The sequence below is a fragment of the Zea mays genome, chromosome 1, assembly GCF_902167145.1.
Source record: "Zea mays cultivar B73 chromosome 1, Zm-B73-REFERENCE-NAM-5.0, whole genome shotgun sequence".
NCBI lineage: Eukaryota > Viridiplantae > Streptophyta > Magnoliopsida > Poales > Poaceae > Zea > Zea mays.
Window position 1 is genome coordinate 253,501,951 of NC_050096.1, and position 18,075 is coordinate 253,520,025.

The 18,075-nt window shown below is 44.7% G+C and overlaps 2 protein-coding genes and 1 pseudogene across 4 annotated transcripts in view; 2 read left to right on the plus strand and 1 right to left on the minus strand.

Annotated features, from left to right (window-relative positions):
- Nucleotides 1-6,832, minus strand: LOC118476154 (uncharacterized). Its single transcript, XM_035964298.1, has one exon. The coding sequence runs from the start codon at nt 4,907-4,909 to the stop codon at nt 3,479-3,481; it is 1,431 nt and encodes a 476-aa protein (XP_035820191.1). The 5' UTR covers nt 4,910-6,832; the 3' UTR covers nt 1-3,478.
- Nucleotides 527-1,143, plus strand: LOC100274764 (uncharacterized). The gene has a single exon (NM_001149052.1). The coding sequence runs from the start codon at nt 672-674 to the stop codon at nt 1,017-1,019; it is 348 nt and encodes a 115-aa protein (NP_001142524.1). The 5' UTR covers nt 527-671; the 3' UTR covers nt 1,020-1,143.
- The window catches only part of LOC100194396 (uncharacterized), a 24,600-nt pseudogene continuing 11,725 nt past the window's right edge, over nt 5,201-18,075 (plus strand). The window contains exons 1-3 of one of the 2 annotated variants that reach the window (NR_157181.2): nt 5,346-5,625; nt 6,801-6,832; nt 8,294-8,348. The product of NR_157181.2 is annotated as an uncharacterized protein, transcript variant 2 (transcript). Of the gene's footprint in view, nt 6,833-8,293; nt 8,349-18,075 lie in introns of both variants that reach the window. The other variant, NR_148481.2, reaches the window with a different exon arrangement.

Sequence of the window (18,075 nt, forward strand, 5' to 3'; positions counted from 1 at the left end):
CAAGTCTTAATAGAGATATTTGATCCCAACTCTAAGAGTCGCATCAACAATCTCAAGTGATTGATGCAAAGTTTCAGAATTATTTTTTGAGATTCCTAGGAAGCATCTAATTTTCTGAATAGGCAGAGTGTGTCATAAAACTCTTTATTCACCAGCTTAGAAATGGGAACAATATTCAGTTTTGTGACTCCTAGAATTTGTGTTAAGAGTTGTAAAGTCTCTCTACCTATTGTTTGTGTATGTGATTTTACACAATTTAGTAAAAGATGACAAGGTGCACTATTTATTTATTTTAGTTATTTTACTGATCCATTCGCTGGCTGTTTGAAGCCACATGGGTTTTGGCACTGGCCTACTTCATAGCATACCTGGAGACCCTAGCCATTGCAAATGGATGTTCTCTCCCAATGGCGGATCCAGGATCCATGGAGGGGGTAGAAGCTAATTATCTTCTTTTTTCATATTCTTCCTCTTTTTTCCTCTTCACCTTCTTCTTATTTCCTCTCCCTTTCCCCTATTCTTCCTCTCCCTTCAACGCTTCCCCCTCCTCTTCCCCCTTCCTCCGCTACAACCATCCCCTATCACCTGCAACGCCTTCCTCTACCTTGCCCTCTATCCAAGGGGAACCGTTTCTCTCCCCCTCGATCTGGAGCTCCCCAACATCAATTCCCATGACTGGTGTTGGTCAGCCAGCGTCCACGCCTTCGTTTCCCACTCCCATGGCCACCACCACGGTGCTCCCCTTCCCGGCGTCGACCAGGCACAAGTCCGGTGATGGAGCCCTCACGGGGAACATCACGACGACGCTAATCACGAACTGTGCATCCGCAAGACGAGCCTATGAGCTCCATGGCACGACAGAGTGCGTCCTACCCAGTCTACCGGTCCTGAGGTGGAGGTCCAGTCGGGCAGATCTACTCTATGCTCGTCATCGAGATGCAACACCTCCGCCTCACACACGCAGAAGTCGATGCGCTCGCGGTCATGGCCAGCTCGGAGCCTGTCTAGGCCCTAGCTAGCCTACCAGCCATCCTCGTCCTCCCCTCCCTCATCCCTCTCAAGATGAACATCCAGATTACTGAATCAACCTTGTCAGTTCTATTTGCAAAGTTTCTCAAATAAAGCTGAAGATCTTTTATTGTACTTTGCATTTGGGTGAGGTTAAGGGGGTGTTTGATTTCTAGGGACTATTTTTTAGTCCCTCCATTTTATTATATTTTAGTCTCTAAATTGCCAAATACAAAAACTAAAATTATATTTTAGTATCCATATTTGGTAATTTAGGGACTAAAATAGAATAAAATAGAGGGACTAAAAATTAGTCCCTACAAACCAAACACCCCTAAGTTATATGTATCCTATTTATTCACTTGGGTAAAAGTATCCACTGACCACTGCAAGTGAAATGTACTTGGGGACATGGAAACTAGCCCGAATACGTGAAATGGAGTGCTGACAAAGGGCGATGATGCTCAACCTTTTTTGGAATTGCATGCCATTGAGCGATCATGTCTGGAAGACTGTTTAATCATCTCTTTTTGTTTGTGGTTGTGCCTAGGATTGTCACTTGGATATATGACAACAGTCATAGTTCCACTCAAAATAGGATGAGTAAATTGGGCACCAAAAGAAGAAAGGAGGGCATGATTTATATGATTGACCGAAGGTGATGCTGAGCCCTTGTAGAATGGTTTATGCAGCGATATTTAATGAGGTCATATGTTTTTGTTTCATACTACACTTGATAATATGTTATCATATTCACATAAACTACAATGCTTCATATACATAAGTTCTTTTTTGGTTCATATTGATTTATGGTGACTATTCGTTATGTTTTAGCAATTGGGTAATGAGCTTCCAAAGCATGTGTGTTTCATGTTGTGCTTCTTGGTGGTGGCTAAAATCATGTAACTGGGCTGTTTAAATGGCATACTAGGTACTTGTTACTTAGTCTATTTTTCTAGAGTTTATGAATTACTGAACACACACTCATTTAAACCTGCATCTCCCTTTCTTTTATTGTCAAACTATACTGTGTCAGATAACTGACCATACTATGACAGTTTGATTTTGAGTATAAGTAGCACACATCATTTTTACATTGTGTAATTTTAGAAAATTTTGAGCATGTGAAAGCAGCAAGAGTCTCATGGATGGCTGCAACTTTTGGAAAACAAAGAAGTAGATGATTACATTTTTGTTTACGTTTCAGTGTTTTTATTATGTCTTATAGAGGTTGTAGAATATGGCCATTGTTTTTCTTATGTTTTATTGATTTATATTGATACAACTTACTCTTGCGTGGTGGCTGCCCTCTTTTGCATGAATCAAACTATACTTTGATGAATTGGTTATTATGTTTCATAATATTTCTCCCATATATGGGCTTGAACCAAGCCATAGGGTTTCATAATATTTCATCATGTGTCTTTGATGAATTGCATGTGACTGAGGCCCTATTTGTTTCCCTATATTATATAAGTTAGATTTTTATGGAAGTATAAGAAGGTATAATATCACTTTGGGATCACAAATAAGCTGAAATAAGCTACCCAATGCCAACTTATTTTAGCTTATCCGTAGTCTCAAAGTGATATTTTACCCTTCTACCCTTCCACCATAATCCAACTTATATAATTTAGGAGGAAAACAAATACATGCTGATGTTAGGTTCTAAAGTATGTTTAAATTTTATGATTTTTAACCAGTAGCCATAGTTGAGATTGAGATCCAATAATAAATAACATGATCATTTTGTGGTACAACAATGGATGTGTCTAGACTTGTTCTAGTTTGTTCCATATCTGTATTGTACGATTACAACTGACTGAAATTTACAGGAACACCTTTTTTGGTCATGCTGGTTCAATGATTTGGGTTGTTGACAAAGTCATTGATCATTCTCGGCTGAAGACAACTAACTAGAAATTTATCATTCCTCGTTTATACTAAAATTACCGAAATGACGATGTGCTGCTAAATATTTAGAAAAGAGATTTTTATTTAGCTCACTTTGTTATCTACACTAGTATTAGTTTGATCGATTATTATTGAAGTGCAGGGCGGAGACGTCAAGCATAACCATGGTGGTGCTCGTCTTCGCCTGCGTCCCAGTGGCACTTGTCTATGCATTCGCTGGTTGGATCCTCTCCTACTTCGGAGGGGACTAGCCAGGCCACCACGACATCGTTGTGTCGTCGTGCCTGCAGGCTCGGGCACCACAGTAATCGATCAACTCCAGTTTCTAGGCAGATGTGCCTTCGTCCTTGCCTAGTTTGATTATCACGCCTCATGTTACTTAGGTATAAATGAAAAATGGTGGTATTTTTAAGTTATAACAAACGATGGCATCTTTTCATGTTTATATGAAACTTTCGTGAAAACGTGACAAATGCACGCATATGCAACATGCTATTGAATATATACGCAGTTAAAGATGTATGAAGCAAAATACATAGAAACACCTTCTGTATATCTACTTGCACAATGATAGGCCTATACGCCTTGGATTTGGAACTAACCACACTGGGGCTGGCCAGTTGGACCAAAGCTGAGGAGATACTATTTTCTCGCTGCAATTACGTTCCAAGTCAAATACACCAATATCACGTCGTTTATTCTTGAAATATGTATATGGTTCGTCATCAGCGAAGTAGATATGGTTTGCTTTCAGCTGTGGATGTTCTTCCGCACGGAGGCAAAGTGATAGGTTGTGCCCAAGAAACAACACATTCGCACCCAGGCTACTTATCTCAACAAGTTTTTTTGAAGTTGGTTCCACTTTATGAACTTTGATCATGGAGGTACTATGCCAAGGCAAGTCAGGTCCAAAATCTGGATCATATTCCTCTTCGTCATCCCCTTCTTCTATAGTATTGTCGGACCTCCATATTTGCAGCAGCTGACCACATGAAGCTTGAACGATGTAAATCCTCTCGTCATAGACATCTTTAACACGACCCAAAAATATCTTGTGCGTGATTGCTGGGGTACCAAGATCAAATTCATGGATTTCTCCTAGTTGAGTGCAGGCATACAACAATTGACCATTAAATAAGCAATCCTCATAGCAATCACCTTGTGGCAACCAAGTCCATTTATCATCCCCTGCCCTTGCAAAGGAAAGCTGGTAGTGTGGGTTATGGATGAGCACCATAAAGTAGTCTCCTGTAGATGGATCCGAAGAGAGGAAGACCTTGTGGAAGAGGTAGTCGCGTAGTTCACCGAGGTCAAATATGGACGGTATGTTTGAAGCCATCCACACCCCAGAGTACCCTGAGTGCTCATAACCGCAAACGACTCCAGTATCACTAAAGATTGGCTTCACCTGATCAATGGTGGTGACAGATGGCAAGGCAATCTGGTCGCCGGTGATGGGGTTTACAATATGCAACTCAGACCTCTCATCAGCGGTGACAATCCAACCATATGACGAGCCAAAGATGTACCTGCTACGGAGAGGAGGGTCCGGCAGAGTTAACGTGTAGGTCTTCTTCTCTGCAAGGCTATACAGGCAAGCTGCCCTTGCGCCGGCAGACTCAGAGGTGTAGAGAAGGCATGGTGTGTGCTGAGGATTGTAAGATCCACTGTTGCATAGGCTCGTGTATATGTCACGCCATATGGAACAGACTGATCCAGCACGCACAAGGTCAGGTAACTCCAGATTAGCAAAGATAAGCCACAGAACATCGAACGACAGGTCCTCCGCCGTCTTCTCCATCGTATTCGGATCAAATAGAGTGTTGAACTCGGATGCTTCAAATCGTGACTTATCCATCAGCTTGGGATGAGATAGATTACTATTGAACTTGGACAATATAAATCGCAGCTTCTCCATCAGCTTCATATTAAACATGGTACTACTGAACTTGTATACTATAAATCGAAAACCACCAACAGTATACATCCTCAATACTCAGATTAGACCCGTGGAACTAGCGACTAGGAACTAACGATCCTGGAGGGTGAACTTACAGGCTAGATGGCTGGTAAGGGGTGGACAACAGGTTTGGTTGTGTTGAACGGGAAGAAAAGGTATGGGACCTGGTATGTGCGTCTTGAGGTAGTAATTTATAAGGGCGTGGAGGGAGTTTGTTGAATTCTGTTACCGTCGGAGTCGGACTCTATCTCTATCTCCAAAAGTCCGTTCTAATCTAATCTCTTCGTGCGTCGTCCTAATCAGCGCGAGCCGCAGCCCCCGCTGACGCGAATCGCGACCTCCGCGCGACCCTCCGCCACCGCACCCTCCGCTGACCCGGTCTCCCTGCCGCCTGGAGCGATGAAACCGCACCCTCGCGCCCAAGCCCAGACTCAAAACTCAGCCAAACCCCTCGCATCTTCCTGTGGTGGCGTCCTCCTCCAACGTTGGTCCGTGTTTGTCTCTATGGCGCTCTCGAATGCCTAAGCCAAGGCCGACCGCCTCGAGCTGGTGCTCGACGAAACGCCCCGCAGGACCGAGTTCTCGTAGACCATGCTCGTCGATTCGCTGGCGAGGGCCGGCCGACAGCACGACGCATTCTGCCTCTCTGCGGAGATGCGGGCCTCCAGCGTGGCCTGCGACTCCCACGTCTGCGTATGTCACTATGGGAAGAGCTACATCTTCATCGTAAATTATGTGCAAAGGTTAGTCTGTTAATCATCTTGCAGATATCTGCAAGGATTCTATATGATTCCAAAGTAGATGTAATAGGTATTCAGGTAAATACAAATGAAGTTATATTGCATTGTTTTTGTCAATTGTGTGTATAGATTTATATTGGTAAGACATTTATGTACGTTGCAAATACATGCTTTCTGTTCCCTATATCATAATATAAACAATTATGTACCTTCCTCTCTGCAAGTCTGTACAGCAGTACAGACAAGCTGAAGACTCAGAGGTGTAGAGACGACATGGTGTTTGCTGAGGGTTGCAAGACCCACTGTTGCATAGGCTGATCTATGCGTCACACCATGAGGAGTAGACTGATCCAGCACGCACAAGGTCTGGTACCTCTAGATTAGCAAAGCCACAGAACATTGAACGGCACGGCAGGTCCTGCGGTGACTTCTCCATCAAATTCGGATCAAATAGAGTGATGAACTTGGATGCTTCAAATCGTGGCTTATCCATCAGCTTCGAATCGGATAGAGTACTACTGAACATGGACAATATAAATCACAGTTTCTCCATCATCTTCATATCAAACAGGATACTACTGAACTTGGATACTATAAATCGAAAACCATCTAGGGTATACATCCTTAATACTCAGATCAGACCTTGAGCGATTGTAATCTAACCTATTTGATTGTGAGGGGCAGGCAACAGGTTCGATTGTGCTGCTCGGTTTCGCAGAACGCGAAGAAAAGGTACAAGAAGGGCCTGGCCTGGTATGTGCGCTGAGTTGGTAATTTATGGGGCGTCGAGGAGCGCATCCCGTTTATTTGTATTCTATTAAGATATTCTAAACCGAACGGCACGGTCAGACCTGTTCCAACCCGAGGGGCCAGCACTGCTCCAACTCGGGATCACACGTCTGTATTCTATATCTTTTGTAGAAAAACTTATTAAACTTTTGGTCTTCACTTTTCTTCTTGTCAGGCTGAACTGATTTATCTCATAGTCGGAGGTGATTTTTTTCTTATGATTATGATCCTAAAGGGGATTCAGTTGGACCGTGCTGTTTTGCTATAACTGTAAAGTTAGGGTGCCAAATAGTTGATGCACCTGCTTCATCATCTAGAAAAAAGAAATAAAGGAGATTTCTGATGAGTTTCATTTTTTCTTTTTATGGAACCTTCGTTGGTGGCTCGAGCAACATATAAAGGTGATCATCACTTCCGACGAGTTGAGTTTTATTACTTACTATTTCCTTCCTTGCGATTCTTAGCTGCTAGGAGCTTTCAAGTCGTTCCCTCCCATCATCTAGAGTAATTTCAGATCTCTACAGGTTATATAAGTAACTTCCCTTATGCAAACCTGTATGTTAGTTGTGTATATAGAATTTTGAAGAGAAAAAGTATTTTTTCGAATACAGACTTTGTTCTGCCCTTGAATCCTCCATTTTAAATAGCAGCTTGATGTACTAGTTCTCAGGTCATGCTGCTATAAAATAATTGGAAGGCCATAGTTTATTTGATTGAATTGAGGATCTTAAATATCCCATTCTTAGCTAGAGAAGGAACTTTTTGCTTTTTTCTAGGTTCATATTAAGATACAACTGCATCATACCAAATAGAGCCATACTTTTGGGAGGAAACTAATCATAACTGCAGAGAGCAACAAATAGAAGAGGAGCTCAAAGTGTGGAACTGATTTTAGGATGTTTCATTTAGAGTTTGATGTCAACTCCCTCCACATATTGGGTTATTGTTGTAGAAAAGGTTCTTTTTGCGTTCACATATTTCATTTTTTATTGTTTTTTACAAATGCTTTGTTGGATACTGCTTTTCAGTGTAGAAGCAGTATTGAATAGCATCCTCAGTTTGGAAAGCTAGATGCTTAGCATCATATACTAACAAATTACTTTTACAAGAATACAAAAGTAATAATTGATTTTCATATGGCAATATCAAGTAGTACTGTATGTACCATATTTATGCAGTACTTTCGGGGATGGCATGTTGTTTAAATCTTTATGCGTGTGATATTATCTTTGTGTGGTATGTTCATGCACATCTTTTGATTTCTTATCTTCTACCGTCACCTTCCATCTATCAAGGATAGTGACTACTGCACGTAAAATTGTGCAAAGGCCACCTTACTTCGCAACAGCACCTAGGGCACTTATTCATGATAGTTAACGTTAGCCTTATTTTTTGGGTTGTATGAATCAAGAGCTGCACATTAGTCTATTTCTTTTTTTTCTTTTATTCAATCTCTGCTATGCGGTGTGACAATTTGTATTTTCAATTGAAAACTTCGTGTGGGCAATAAATGCCATTAGTTGTTCAGCATGGACTCTTGTGTACATAATGCTACAATTTTGGTATATTTATAAGGGAGTACATTTTGCTTCTACCTCCTATTCAAGTTAGTTGTATCCATAACAACATGATAGCTTTTAGTATTCTATCATAAAGTTGTTCACTGGTTCCCATAGAGTTTTTGTTTGCTTGCATTTCTATTAGATAGAAATAAATCATGGTATCGTGCGATTTATCTGACTATATGCTGAGTTGTATGGATGTTTTCTTTTCAAGGTGAACTGTTGGAAATAATATTGATCTTGGTTCTCCGTTGCTTATGATTCATGGTACTTGAGAACTCCTGGTCATGTGAGATACTAATATTTTTATTTTGATACAGTTAAAGTACCAGTGTGCAGAGGAGGCATGTAGGTGATGCTTTTCAAAATAACAAGGTACGACTATGTCAAATAATGACCTTAATGCAGAGTAAATAGGATAAACAGTCTTGATGTTTGGTACGCTGGAATTTTTTTGTAAGAGAAATCATTAAACATAAATGTTCGGACTTTGTGAAGTCTCACATTTAACAAAATCTGGGAAGGCACACACCCATATACATTATTGTCATAGCCCAAACAAGAAAGCATCTAGATTCACTTGCATTGCCATGGCCAAGTGATGAATTTTCATGATGCTCCTATGGCATAAAACAAATTAAAAAGGTTGTCATTAATCATTGTTGGAGTTGTGGTAAAACATATACCAAATTATTTGGTTCATGTGAACTGATCTAGAAACCATATTCTGTATCAGCAACTCAGCGCACCAGCTGACTAGAGAGCAAATGTAAGCTTACCACAAACACTAAAAGCCTTCTTCCAACTGGTATGGCAGTTCCAGTTGGCTTCTCCCTATGTGTGTTTCAAATCAAAATGTGCAAGAGACACATACTCAATTGAAGACCCATTCTTGGTGCCTAAAACATTAATAAACGCTTATGTAGTTCCAAACCTCATGACATAACATAGCAAGTTGATTGCAGTTAGCTTACCACTAAGAGGGCATTTTTTGTAACAGTCGATGGTGCCTGGCGCGATTTCACCAATTCAGGACCCGCTTTCATCATTTGTGTATGGAGTCCTGAATGATGGATGATTACTACCCAGCCATGTACCAGCAGTTGACACTGGATTCGTTCAAAAAGATCTTGTGAATTCTACAATAAACTACAAACTTATAATTTCCTAAACCTGTATTTGACTATTTGTTAGCATACTGCACAGTAGTGAAAGCAGAGACATTCAGTAGTTAGATGGGTAGAAACTTTTTTTTTTCTGGAATACGCAGGAGAGCTGCGCATCTTTGTATTAATAGAAGAAAAGAAAAAAGGGGGGGGGGGAGAAACCCCAATACAACACACACACCACTAGAGACTAACTACGGATCACCGACTAAAACATGGAAGAAACACGACCCACACCGCTGTATTAAACCAGCAACTCATCGACTTGGAGGAAGGACAAGGCCTTGGCACCAGTCATGGACCAGAGCACCGCCTCTTCCCTAGCCATCCTAATGGCCATGACCAAGTTGGGATTACAACCATCAAAAACACACCTATTCCTATGCTTCCAAATGGTCCAAGCACCTAGAATCACTAAAGAATTGAAACCATCTCTCACAAGATCCGATGCCCGGGAGCTGCTAGACTTCCACCACGACTCAAAGGATTCCTCATGAACTGGATACAGATCCCGCAGCCCCACTGAATTAAGAAAATCAAACCAGAACTGCTTAGCAAAAACACACTTGACCAGCAAATGATTTATGGTTTCAGCCTCTTGGTCGCACAAGGGGCACTGTTCTGGTCGGTCTAGCCCTCTTTTTCTGAGCCTGTCAGCAGTCCAGCACCTATTATGTTCCACAAGCCAAATAAAGAACTTGCACTTCCCAGGAGCCCAAGATTTCCACACCCGCTCTGCTGGTTCGAACTGAACTGAACCAAGGAATAGAGCATTATAAGCAGAACTAGAAGAATAATCACCTGAAGCGCTGAATTTCCATAAATGACGATCCCTTATTCCAGGCTGGAGCACAACAGCATCAAGTACTTCACAAAGTTCCAGGAATTCAGCGATGACTCTGACTGAGATTGCCCCTTGCACATCGGAGTGCCAAAGGAAATTAGGGAGAGCATCTTTGACCAATCGACCATTGGCAAGACGCAAAGGCACCAACTCAAACAAAGCAGGAGCTATGTCCTTAATACATCTCCCCTCCAACCATCTATCCTTCCAGAAAAGGGTATTAGCTCCATCACCGAGCTTAGTAATAATGGCTGCAGCAATCAGATTTTTAACCACCTTACAAACATGAATGGGGAAGTCTGCCCAAGGCCTACTGGGGTCTGTTTTCTGCAGCCACGGCCAGCGAGCTCTCAAAGCCCAACAGAGGTTCTTTAACTCACTAATCCCCAGACCACCCAACTCCTTGGGACGGGTAACCTTAGGCCAAGCCAAGAGGCAGTGACCACCACAGAACTCTTTCCTACCCCTCCAGAGGAAACCCTTCCTCAGCTTATCGATTGCTTTGATGGCCCAAACAGGAAGGTCAAGTGCCAGAGCTGCATAAATCATCTTAGACGTCATGACAAACTGCACATGAATAGCTCTACCAGCCCTGGTCATAAGTTCAGCTTTCCATCCTGGCAAAAGGCTGGCCACTCTATCAACAATAGCCTGAACCTGGTCCCTTGTGAGTTTCTTGGGAGACAGAGGCAAACCGAGGTACTTACAGGGAAAAACTGAAATATTGCATGGCAGCAAGTCCTGTAAACAATTCACCTCTTCTTCCCCACAACAGATTGGAAACACACTGCTCTTCTGGACATTAGTCCTTAGACCTGAAGCTGAACCAAATAACTGAAGAATATCCATAACCATACTGATATCTGGGGTAGTAGGACATAGAAATAACACTGCATCATCCGCATACAACGAGAAACGGTGCTGCATACTCCTAGAAGAAAGAGGCTGAAGAAACCCTTCCTCAGAGGCTCGCTGCACAAGCAGATTCAAGACATCCATTACAAGAATAAACAACATAGGCGATAGAGGATCACCCTGCCTCAGTCCACGTTGATGCCCAATACAATCCCCTGGCAGACCATTTAATAAAATTTTGGTAGAAGATGAAGCTAACAGCCCGCATATAATATCACACCAGAGCTGTCCAAAACCCAGTTTTTTCAAGACCTCGAGAAGAAAGGCCCACGATACCGAGTCAAAAGCCTTTGAAATGTCAAGTTTGAGAAGGATACGAGCCTGCTTCTGACAATGTAAGAATCTGGTCGTCTGCTGGACTAGCATGAAGTTGTCAAGAATAAACCGTTTTTTTATAAAAGCGGTTTGATTGGGGGAAACCATACGTTGCAGCCGGTCTGCTAATCTGTTAGCCAACAATTTAGTTACCACTTTCGCGAAACTATGAACCAGACTTATTGGGCGGAAGTCTCTCACACTATTGGCCCCCTCCACCTTGGGCAGAAGAGTGATGAATGCTGAATTCAGCGAACCCAAGTTTCTGAAATTTCTGGCCCAAATGCAGCGAATGGCTGCCATAAAATCAGCCATGATGACCGACCAACAACACTTGTAAAATCTACCAGTGAACCCATCAGGACCCGGGGATTTGTCCGAAGGGAGGGCCTTAATTGTATCCCAGACCTCCTCCACCGAGACAGGCGCATCCAGGGCAACGAGGTCAAAGGATGGCATCCCAAGAGCATCCAGATCAACTGTAACATCCCTTACTTCTGCAGTTCCAAGTAACCCTTGATAAAAATTAAAGAAGGCTGCTGCCTTTCCTTCATGGGCAGTCCAGATTTGCCCATCCTCTGAGTGTATTGCTGCAATGAAATTCTTTTTCTTCCTGAACCTTGTTTGTGCATGAAAGAGAGATGTATTGGCATCCCCATCTTTGAGCCACCCAATCCGCGATTTCAACCTTGCCACGGTACGAGAAATAGAAGACAGGGCAAGGGAGTGCTTCTTGAGCATGTTCCGGAGCCACAATTCAGCAGGAGATAAAGAGCGGTTGTCCTGCGCAACCTCTAATTGATGAAGGAGCTCCCTAGCCATCTCCAACTGCAGCTTAATCTTCCCAACTTTTTTGTCGTTCCAGCCCTGCAAACACCTAGCTGTTGCCTTTAACTTCTTAGCGAAGGTAAGTAGAGGGCACGACCCTGCAGGAACAGACGCCCAAGAATGGGCTACCACATCAATAAATCCCTCCATCTTAGGCCAAAATGCTTGGAAATGAAATCTCCCTTTTCCTCTGCTGAAATCATGAAACCCAAGCAGCAAAGGGCAATGGTCGGAGTCATCCGTGGCTGAACTCTGGAGAAGAGAATCTGGGAATTGTTCCTCCCAATCTGTTGTGCAGAAAACCCTATCCAATTTGACCAGGGTAGGATTAGAGTGACCATTCGACCATGTATATTTCCGGCCAACCAACGGAATTTCATTAAGGGCCAAATCATTTGCCCATCTCCTGAACCTGCCCATCATGGCACGGTCTAAGTTATTATTATTCTTCTCTTCCTCCCTTAAGATCAGATTAAAATCCCCCAGCACAAGCCATGGCCCAGTACAAAGAGCCCTAATTTCTCTAAGAGATTGTAGAAATTGAATCTTCTCTTGATTCCCTTGCGGACCGTACACACATGTAAGCCACCAAGGAGGGCTGGTGCTTGAATGAAAGTTCACAGAGACGCTATGACCGTCCACCCTGCTACTAGCACAAATACCAATGCTATTTTTCCAAGCCACCAAGATGCCACCACTAGCACCAACAGATGGTAGGAAAACAAAATTGTCAAAAGCAGGACCAAGCATCCGCAATACAAGGAACCGAGAAATATCCACCATTTTAGTCTCTTGAAGACAAACCACATCAACTCGAGCAGAATCCACCAAAGTACGAACAGCATCCTGTCTAGCAGACCCATTAAGACCTCGCACGTTCCAAATAAGAAATTTTGAAGGATCCATAAGAGATGAAAAGAGAAACGACTACCAGGGAGGGACCCAACAAATCAGCAGATTGGTCCGCCCTGCAGCACCTCCAAAGGCCTAGACCAGCCGAATAACGCTGCCATGGCCGTGACCTGTACCTCAGAAAGCCCTTTGCTGAAAACTCTGGCATACTCATCAAGGTCTTCTGGCCTAATAGTCACAGCCTCATCAGCCTTCACAATACCAAGTTCCTTCAAAATACGTTTCTTGCCCTGTGTGGCCGGTGGAGGAGTAGGCAGCCTCTCCACACCTGCACCAGCGACCCTTCTACTGCGTCGGGGGATCACCTCAGTGACTGAAGCCTTGCCCTGTCGCGGCCTTCTGACTGGCGCCCTCAGAATCCCACCAGCTGGTCTGGTCAGCTTATCGATAAAATCTTTTGCACCCGAAGGGGGGGGGGAGGGGACGGGGACGCGCCAAGCAACTGACTGGGTTGGCTATCCTTCTTCCTCCTCTGTCGAAAGTAAGTAATGATGGGGCCTCTCCGAGATAGGCGACTCGACGTTCGCGCATCCACCAAGGCTGACATCTGCCCTCCCATGTCGAGAGTGGCCCGAGACGGAGATCCCAGGGGTGACCCCTGAATTGCCTGCTCCTTCTCACAACCACCCAAAGAGCAACAAACTGCCGGAGCCCTCAAGGGTGAAGAGGGGGAAGATGGAACTGGCAGGGGGGAGTGAACTGGGCAACCACCGGACAGCCCCGACGCCCCAGCCTCCACCATGCAGGCCTGCTCATGACTCCTGCCGAAACCGTCCACATTATCTTCAGACGCCTCAATCAAAGCCTCAATATTTAATTCCTTGACAGCAGGGACAAGCTCCTCTAAATTAGAAGAACCAGAAAAAGATGTCTCCTTTGAAACCTCCTGTTCCAGCACTTCCTGTGAAATAGCCACGTGGCGGGGACAGACTGGCAGCGGACCTAGTCTCTCATGCACGGGGCGCCGAACGGCCAACGCTTCGGCAGGGCCTCCCTGCCCTGCCGGAGGAGCTTGCTGCAGGCGACGTCGACGAGACCTAGTGTCTCGATCATCATCAGACGCCGGCGGCGACGGGGGAGGGGAAACCTCGCCCGCCGGCGGAGAGATCAGAGACACCGAGGCCGTCACCTGATAAGCCAGAAGATTCTTCACAGTGGCCTCCACTTCAAAACTCTGAACCGGCTCCGGAATCAATAGATCAACAGCAACCGGAATGAGCTCTGGATGCCGGCACCAACCAAGAACCCTGAAGGAGGATAAGTTCAGACGAGCAGCAGTGTCGGGATGAAGCTCCAATGCCGTGCAGTGCGCTCGCAACAAACTTCTAGCAGTTTCCACACTCCATGCATGCAACGGGACTCCCTCGAAGCTCACAGACACGAAGGAAGGCAGGGAAACCGCTTCAGCGTGTGCAAGCCTTGACCACTTGATGAACTTGAAAGACCCAGAAGGTGAGTTGAGAACAGCTCCGTTGTTGAATATACGCAATGCTGCTTGCTCATTTTGCAAGATAATAACGAAATCTTCAGGCGCCGAACGGTGGACTGAAAAACTTGCAGGATCAAGCTCATACTCCGCTGTAATTTCTGCCGCCAAAAGCTCAGCAGTCACCGGCGGCCGTGAACCAATGACCACGGCGAACAGAGCACAACGCCGAAGATTGTTCTCCACCAAAGTTAAATCCCTTGCACGCTCAAGGACGCAAACCGGCCGTGCCGCCAAGCCTGCAGTCTTCACCACAGCCGACTGATGAGAGGGTAGCCGAACGGAGCTGTCATCATCCACTGGTGGCAAGTTAGCAGCGCTCCTAGAACGGGGCCTTCTCCCCCTGGTACGATGTCGACCCTTCCTGGAGTGAATCATCGACTGACCAGGCCCGTCCTCAGCAGCAGCTTGCCTTCCATGATCCATGGGAGGGGAGACCCTCCGCCAAACCAGCCTCCGCTTAGAGAACGGAACTGAAACCTCCACTGGTTGACTGCCTAAGCGCTCCCACACAGGACGGCGGGCGACGAGTGGAAGCAGGACTGGACCGCCAGACGGAACCTTGGTCACGTCGTGCCCACGATCGGCGCCAGGACAATCAGCAGCACGGTGGCCCGGCCGTCGGCAACGCAAGCAGCAGGACGGACGTCGGCATGCAGCCGCACGATGGGACGTCGCCAAGCAGTTGAAACACCTCCCCCGGAGATCCTGCGGGACCGGTCGACGGGGAAGGGGAAGGCGGGGGCGCTCAGCCAGACGACGACGACGACGGGACCACCTAGTCTCCACTTGAATCCAGCCCTCTGCGTCTGAAGGCGGCGAGATCCCTTGCAGACGACGGTCACCAGGGCAGTCCTTCAACCTCACGATCGGGACGGACCACGCCGAAGAGACGCGAGAAGAGGTCGCCGGCCTAGCACGAGCTGCCGGCCGAACACGAACCGCCGGCTGGGAGAGCAGAGCTGCACAGAAGGTCTTTGCAGCGGACGTCCCACCAAGCCCACAAGCCGGTGAGAGAGGGCCGGAGTCCGCCCATCGCTGTGCCTTGGATCGCCCGGCCGGGAGAGACGGCACAACAGCAGCGGACGACGAAGAAAAAGGGGGAGGCGCGCAGGGAGAAGGTGAGAAGGCCGCCGGGAAGGAAGCAGCGGCCGGGAAGGTGGTCGCCGAGCCCGGGGTGGACGTCAACGAGAGGCTGTGGGGAGGGCAGGGGACGGCGCCGGCGAAGGAGGGGAGGGTGGAAGACGAGGCGCGAGGGGAGGGGGACGAGGCGACCCGGGCGGGAGCCGAGGCGGCCAGGGCGGGAGCCGAGGCGGCCATGTTCAGATGGGTAGAAACTTAAGAGCATACTTCTTGACTTATCAGGTCCACACACAAAAACGAAAAATTATCTAACATTTGTTCTAACAAATGAAACCTCGTCCAGCCACTAGACCACATTCACACGCGCAGACGTATCCATGCAGATCCTATTTTTATGGTAGATCCCATAATTATGGTAGATCGTGAGAGTTTCTATTGCATGTGCGTTAATTTTGAATGACATTTTCGTTTCCACTGCATGCCACTGGTTTGATTTGAATGTTTTATTTTCTCTATAAATATAGGATCTCTCCAACAGCCATGCAGCTAGCCTCGTTATAATCAATTTATGGTATATACTGATACTAATTATGATACACAGTCTAGGTATTTATGCAATGTGATAGGCTGCATAAAAATTTGTTTTCTATTGCATGCGTACAAATTTAGGATAACAAGGATGTGCGTGGAAGGAAATGGATTTGTATGCATGAAAATAAAAAAATCTGACTTAAATGCTTTATTTCCTCTATAGATATATGATCTCTCCAACGGCCAAACCGCTAGGCTCGTTAGAACCAGTTTATGATATATATTGATACTAATTATAATACACGGTGTACAATGGCATAGCTAGGATATTTTCATGAGATATGCCATAAGAAAATTTTTAGAAATAATTTACTATAATCCATAATAATTTAATATACGAATATGAATATAAAGATAAAAATAGCATATGAAACTATAGTTTTAACATTTAAGTCTATTATGCATACATTATAATGCAAATTAATATGAAATAGCCCAAACATCAAGAACAAAATATACTAATGAACGTCAGATTTACATAATTAAAATGTCCAATCACTGTATTTTACAAGTAAATTGATAGAACACAATCTCAAAATCATTTCATTACTAATGAACTTTAGATTTACATAATTAAAATTGTAAAGATAAAAAATAGAGTTTATTAAAAAATTTAACCTCTCTTGTTGCGGCCTATGGGGCGATGCTCGGGCTTGGCCGCCTCGGCCGGAGAACTGAGATGGCGGGACACAGGAGCAGGTGGCCTGGTGCAGTATCCACATGTTTGGTTTCTGTATTTGGAGAGTCAGGCCAACTTGGCCCGTACGCGCAGAGCCTGCATGCGCAGCGCAACTACCCTAGTGGGTATGGCCGTAGCTTGGTTCAAGGCCACCTTTTGCATGAGCTAATGCACGCCATGTCAACAACCCAGTCAACCAAACAAGAAAAAAAATAAAAAAATCATGTATCCCATGACACAGATCAAACAAATGCAGAAACCAATCACACGTATGTGGCTCCACACACGCTCTGAAGTTATGAGCATAAATTATCAATCCAACCTGAAAGTTGTTTGCAAACCTCTTGATTTGGCATAGATATACATACAAAGTGACATAAAAATATGTATGAGATTGTATGTCATCCCTACACCACGAACATGCATTCAGGCGCATCCCCACCAGACGCATGCATGTAGTCCTATTTATTTGGCACTTCTGAACAATATGGCAACCACTAGGCACATGCACGTGGTTTTTATTTTTATACAAATCCAAAAATTATGACAGCTCATAAAAGTTTTCATTGCATTCACATAAATTTTCATTGCATGTGCACATAGCATCCCCTCATGCCGAACCACGCGTATGCATGCGCACGTGCACCATCGAGTGACTCTTTCCCCCGAAAAAATTGAAAACTGATTTTACTATTGTGCTTGTCGCGATAAAAACTTTAAAACTGATCTCACTTGACATATGTATCTCAAGTTTTATTAGGGTCAGTCATTCTATCTTTTAACTTCAGTATTTCATAGGGATTATTAGGATAACGGTAACGGTAAGTGAGTCAGTCACTCTACAAAAAATATGCATTACGAGGAAGGAATTTATCGAACTCGGTCATTCTCTGAATACTCAATCATTCCATCTTTTTAGTCTTAGTCATTTATGAGAATAATTGAGATAGAAGTCATTTAGTGAGTCAGTCATTGTACAAAAAACAGTCATTACAAGAAAGAAAGTGAAACTCAGTCATTCCATGAATGCTCAGTCCTTCCATATTTTTAGCCTCAGTCAATAATTGAGAAAGAAGCATGTCGGTATCCTAAATCAGGGGTACCCCTTACTAGAGTATGAAGACACGGTGCCCGCGCGGCTATCTCTAGTCGCGTGGTGAACAACAGACGACCCCACCACGTGGACAGATCCAGGGCCGCCACGTGGCCGGATAAGACGATATATTCCAGCATATCGGCAGAGGGTCCGGACCCCCATGGGAAAGTGTCGGACCCCTATACGT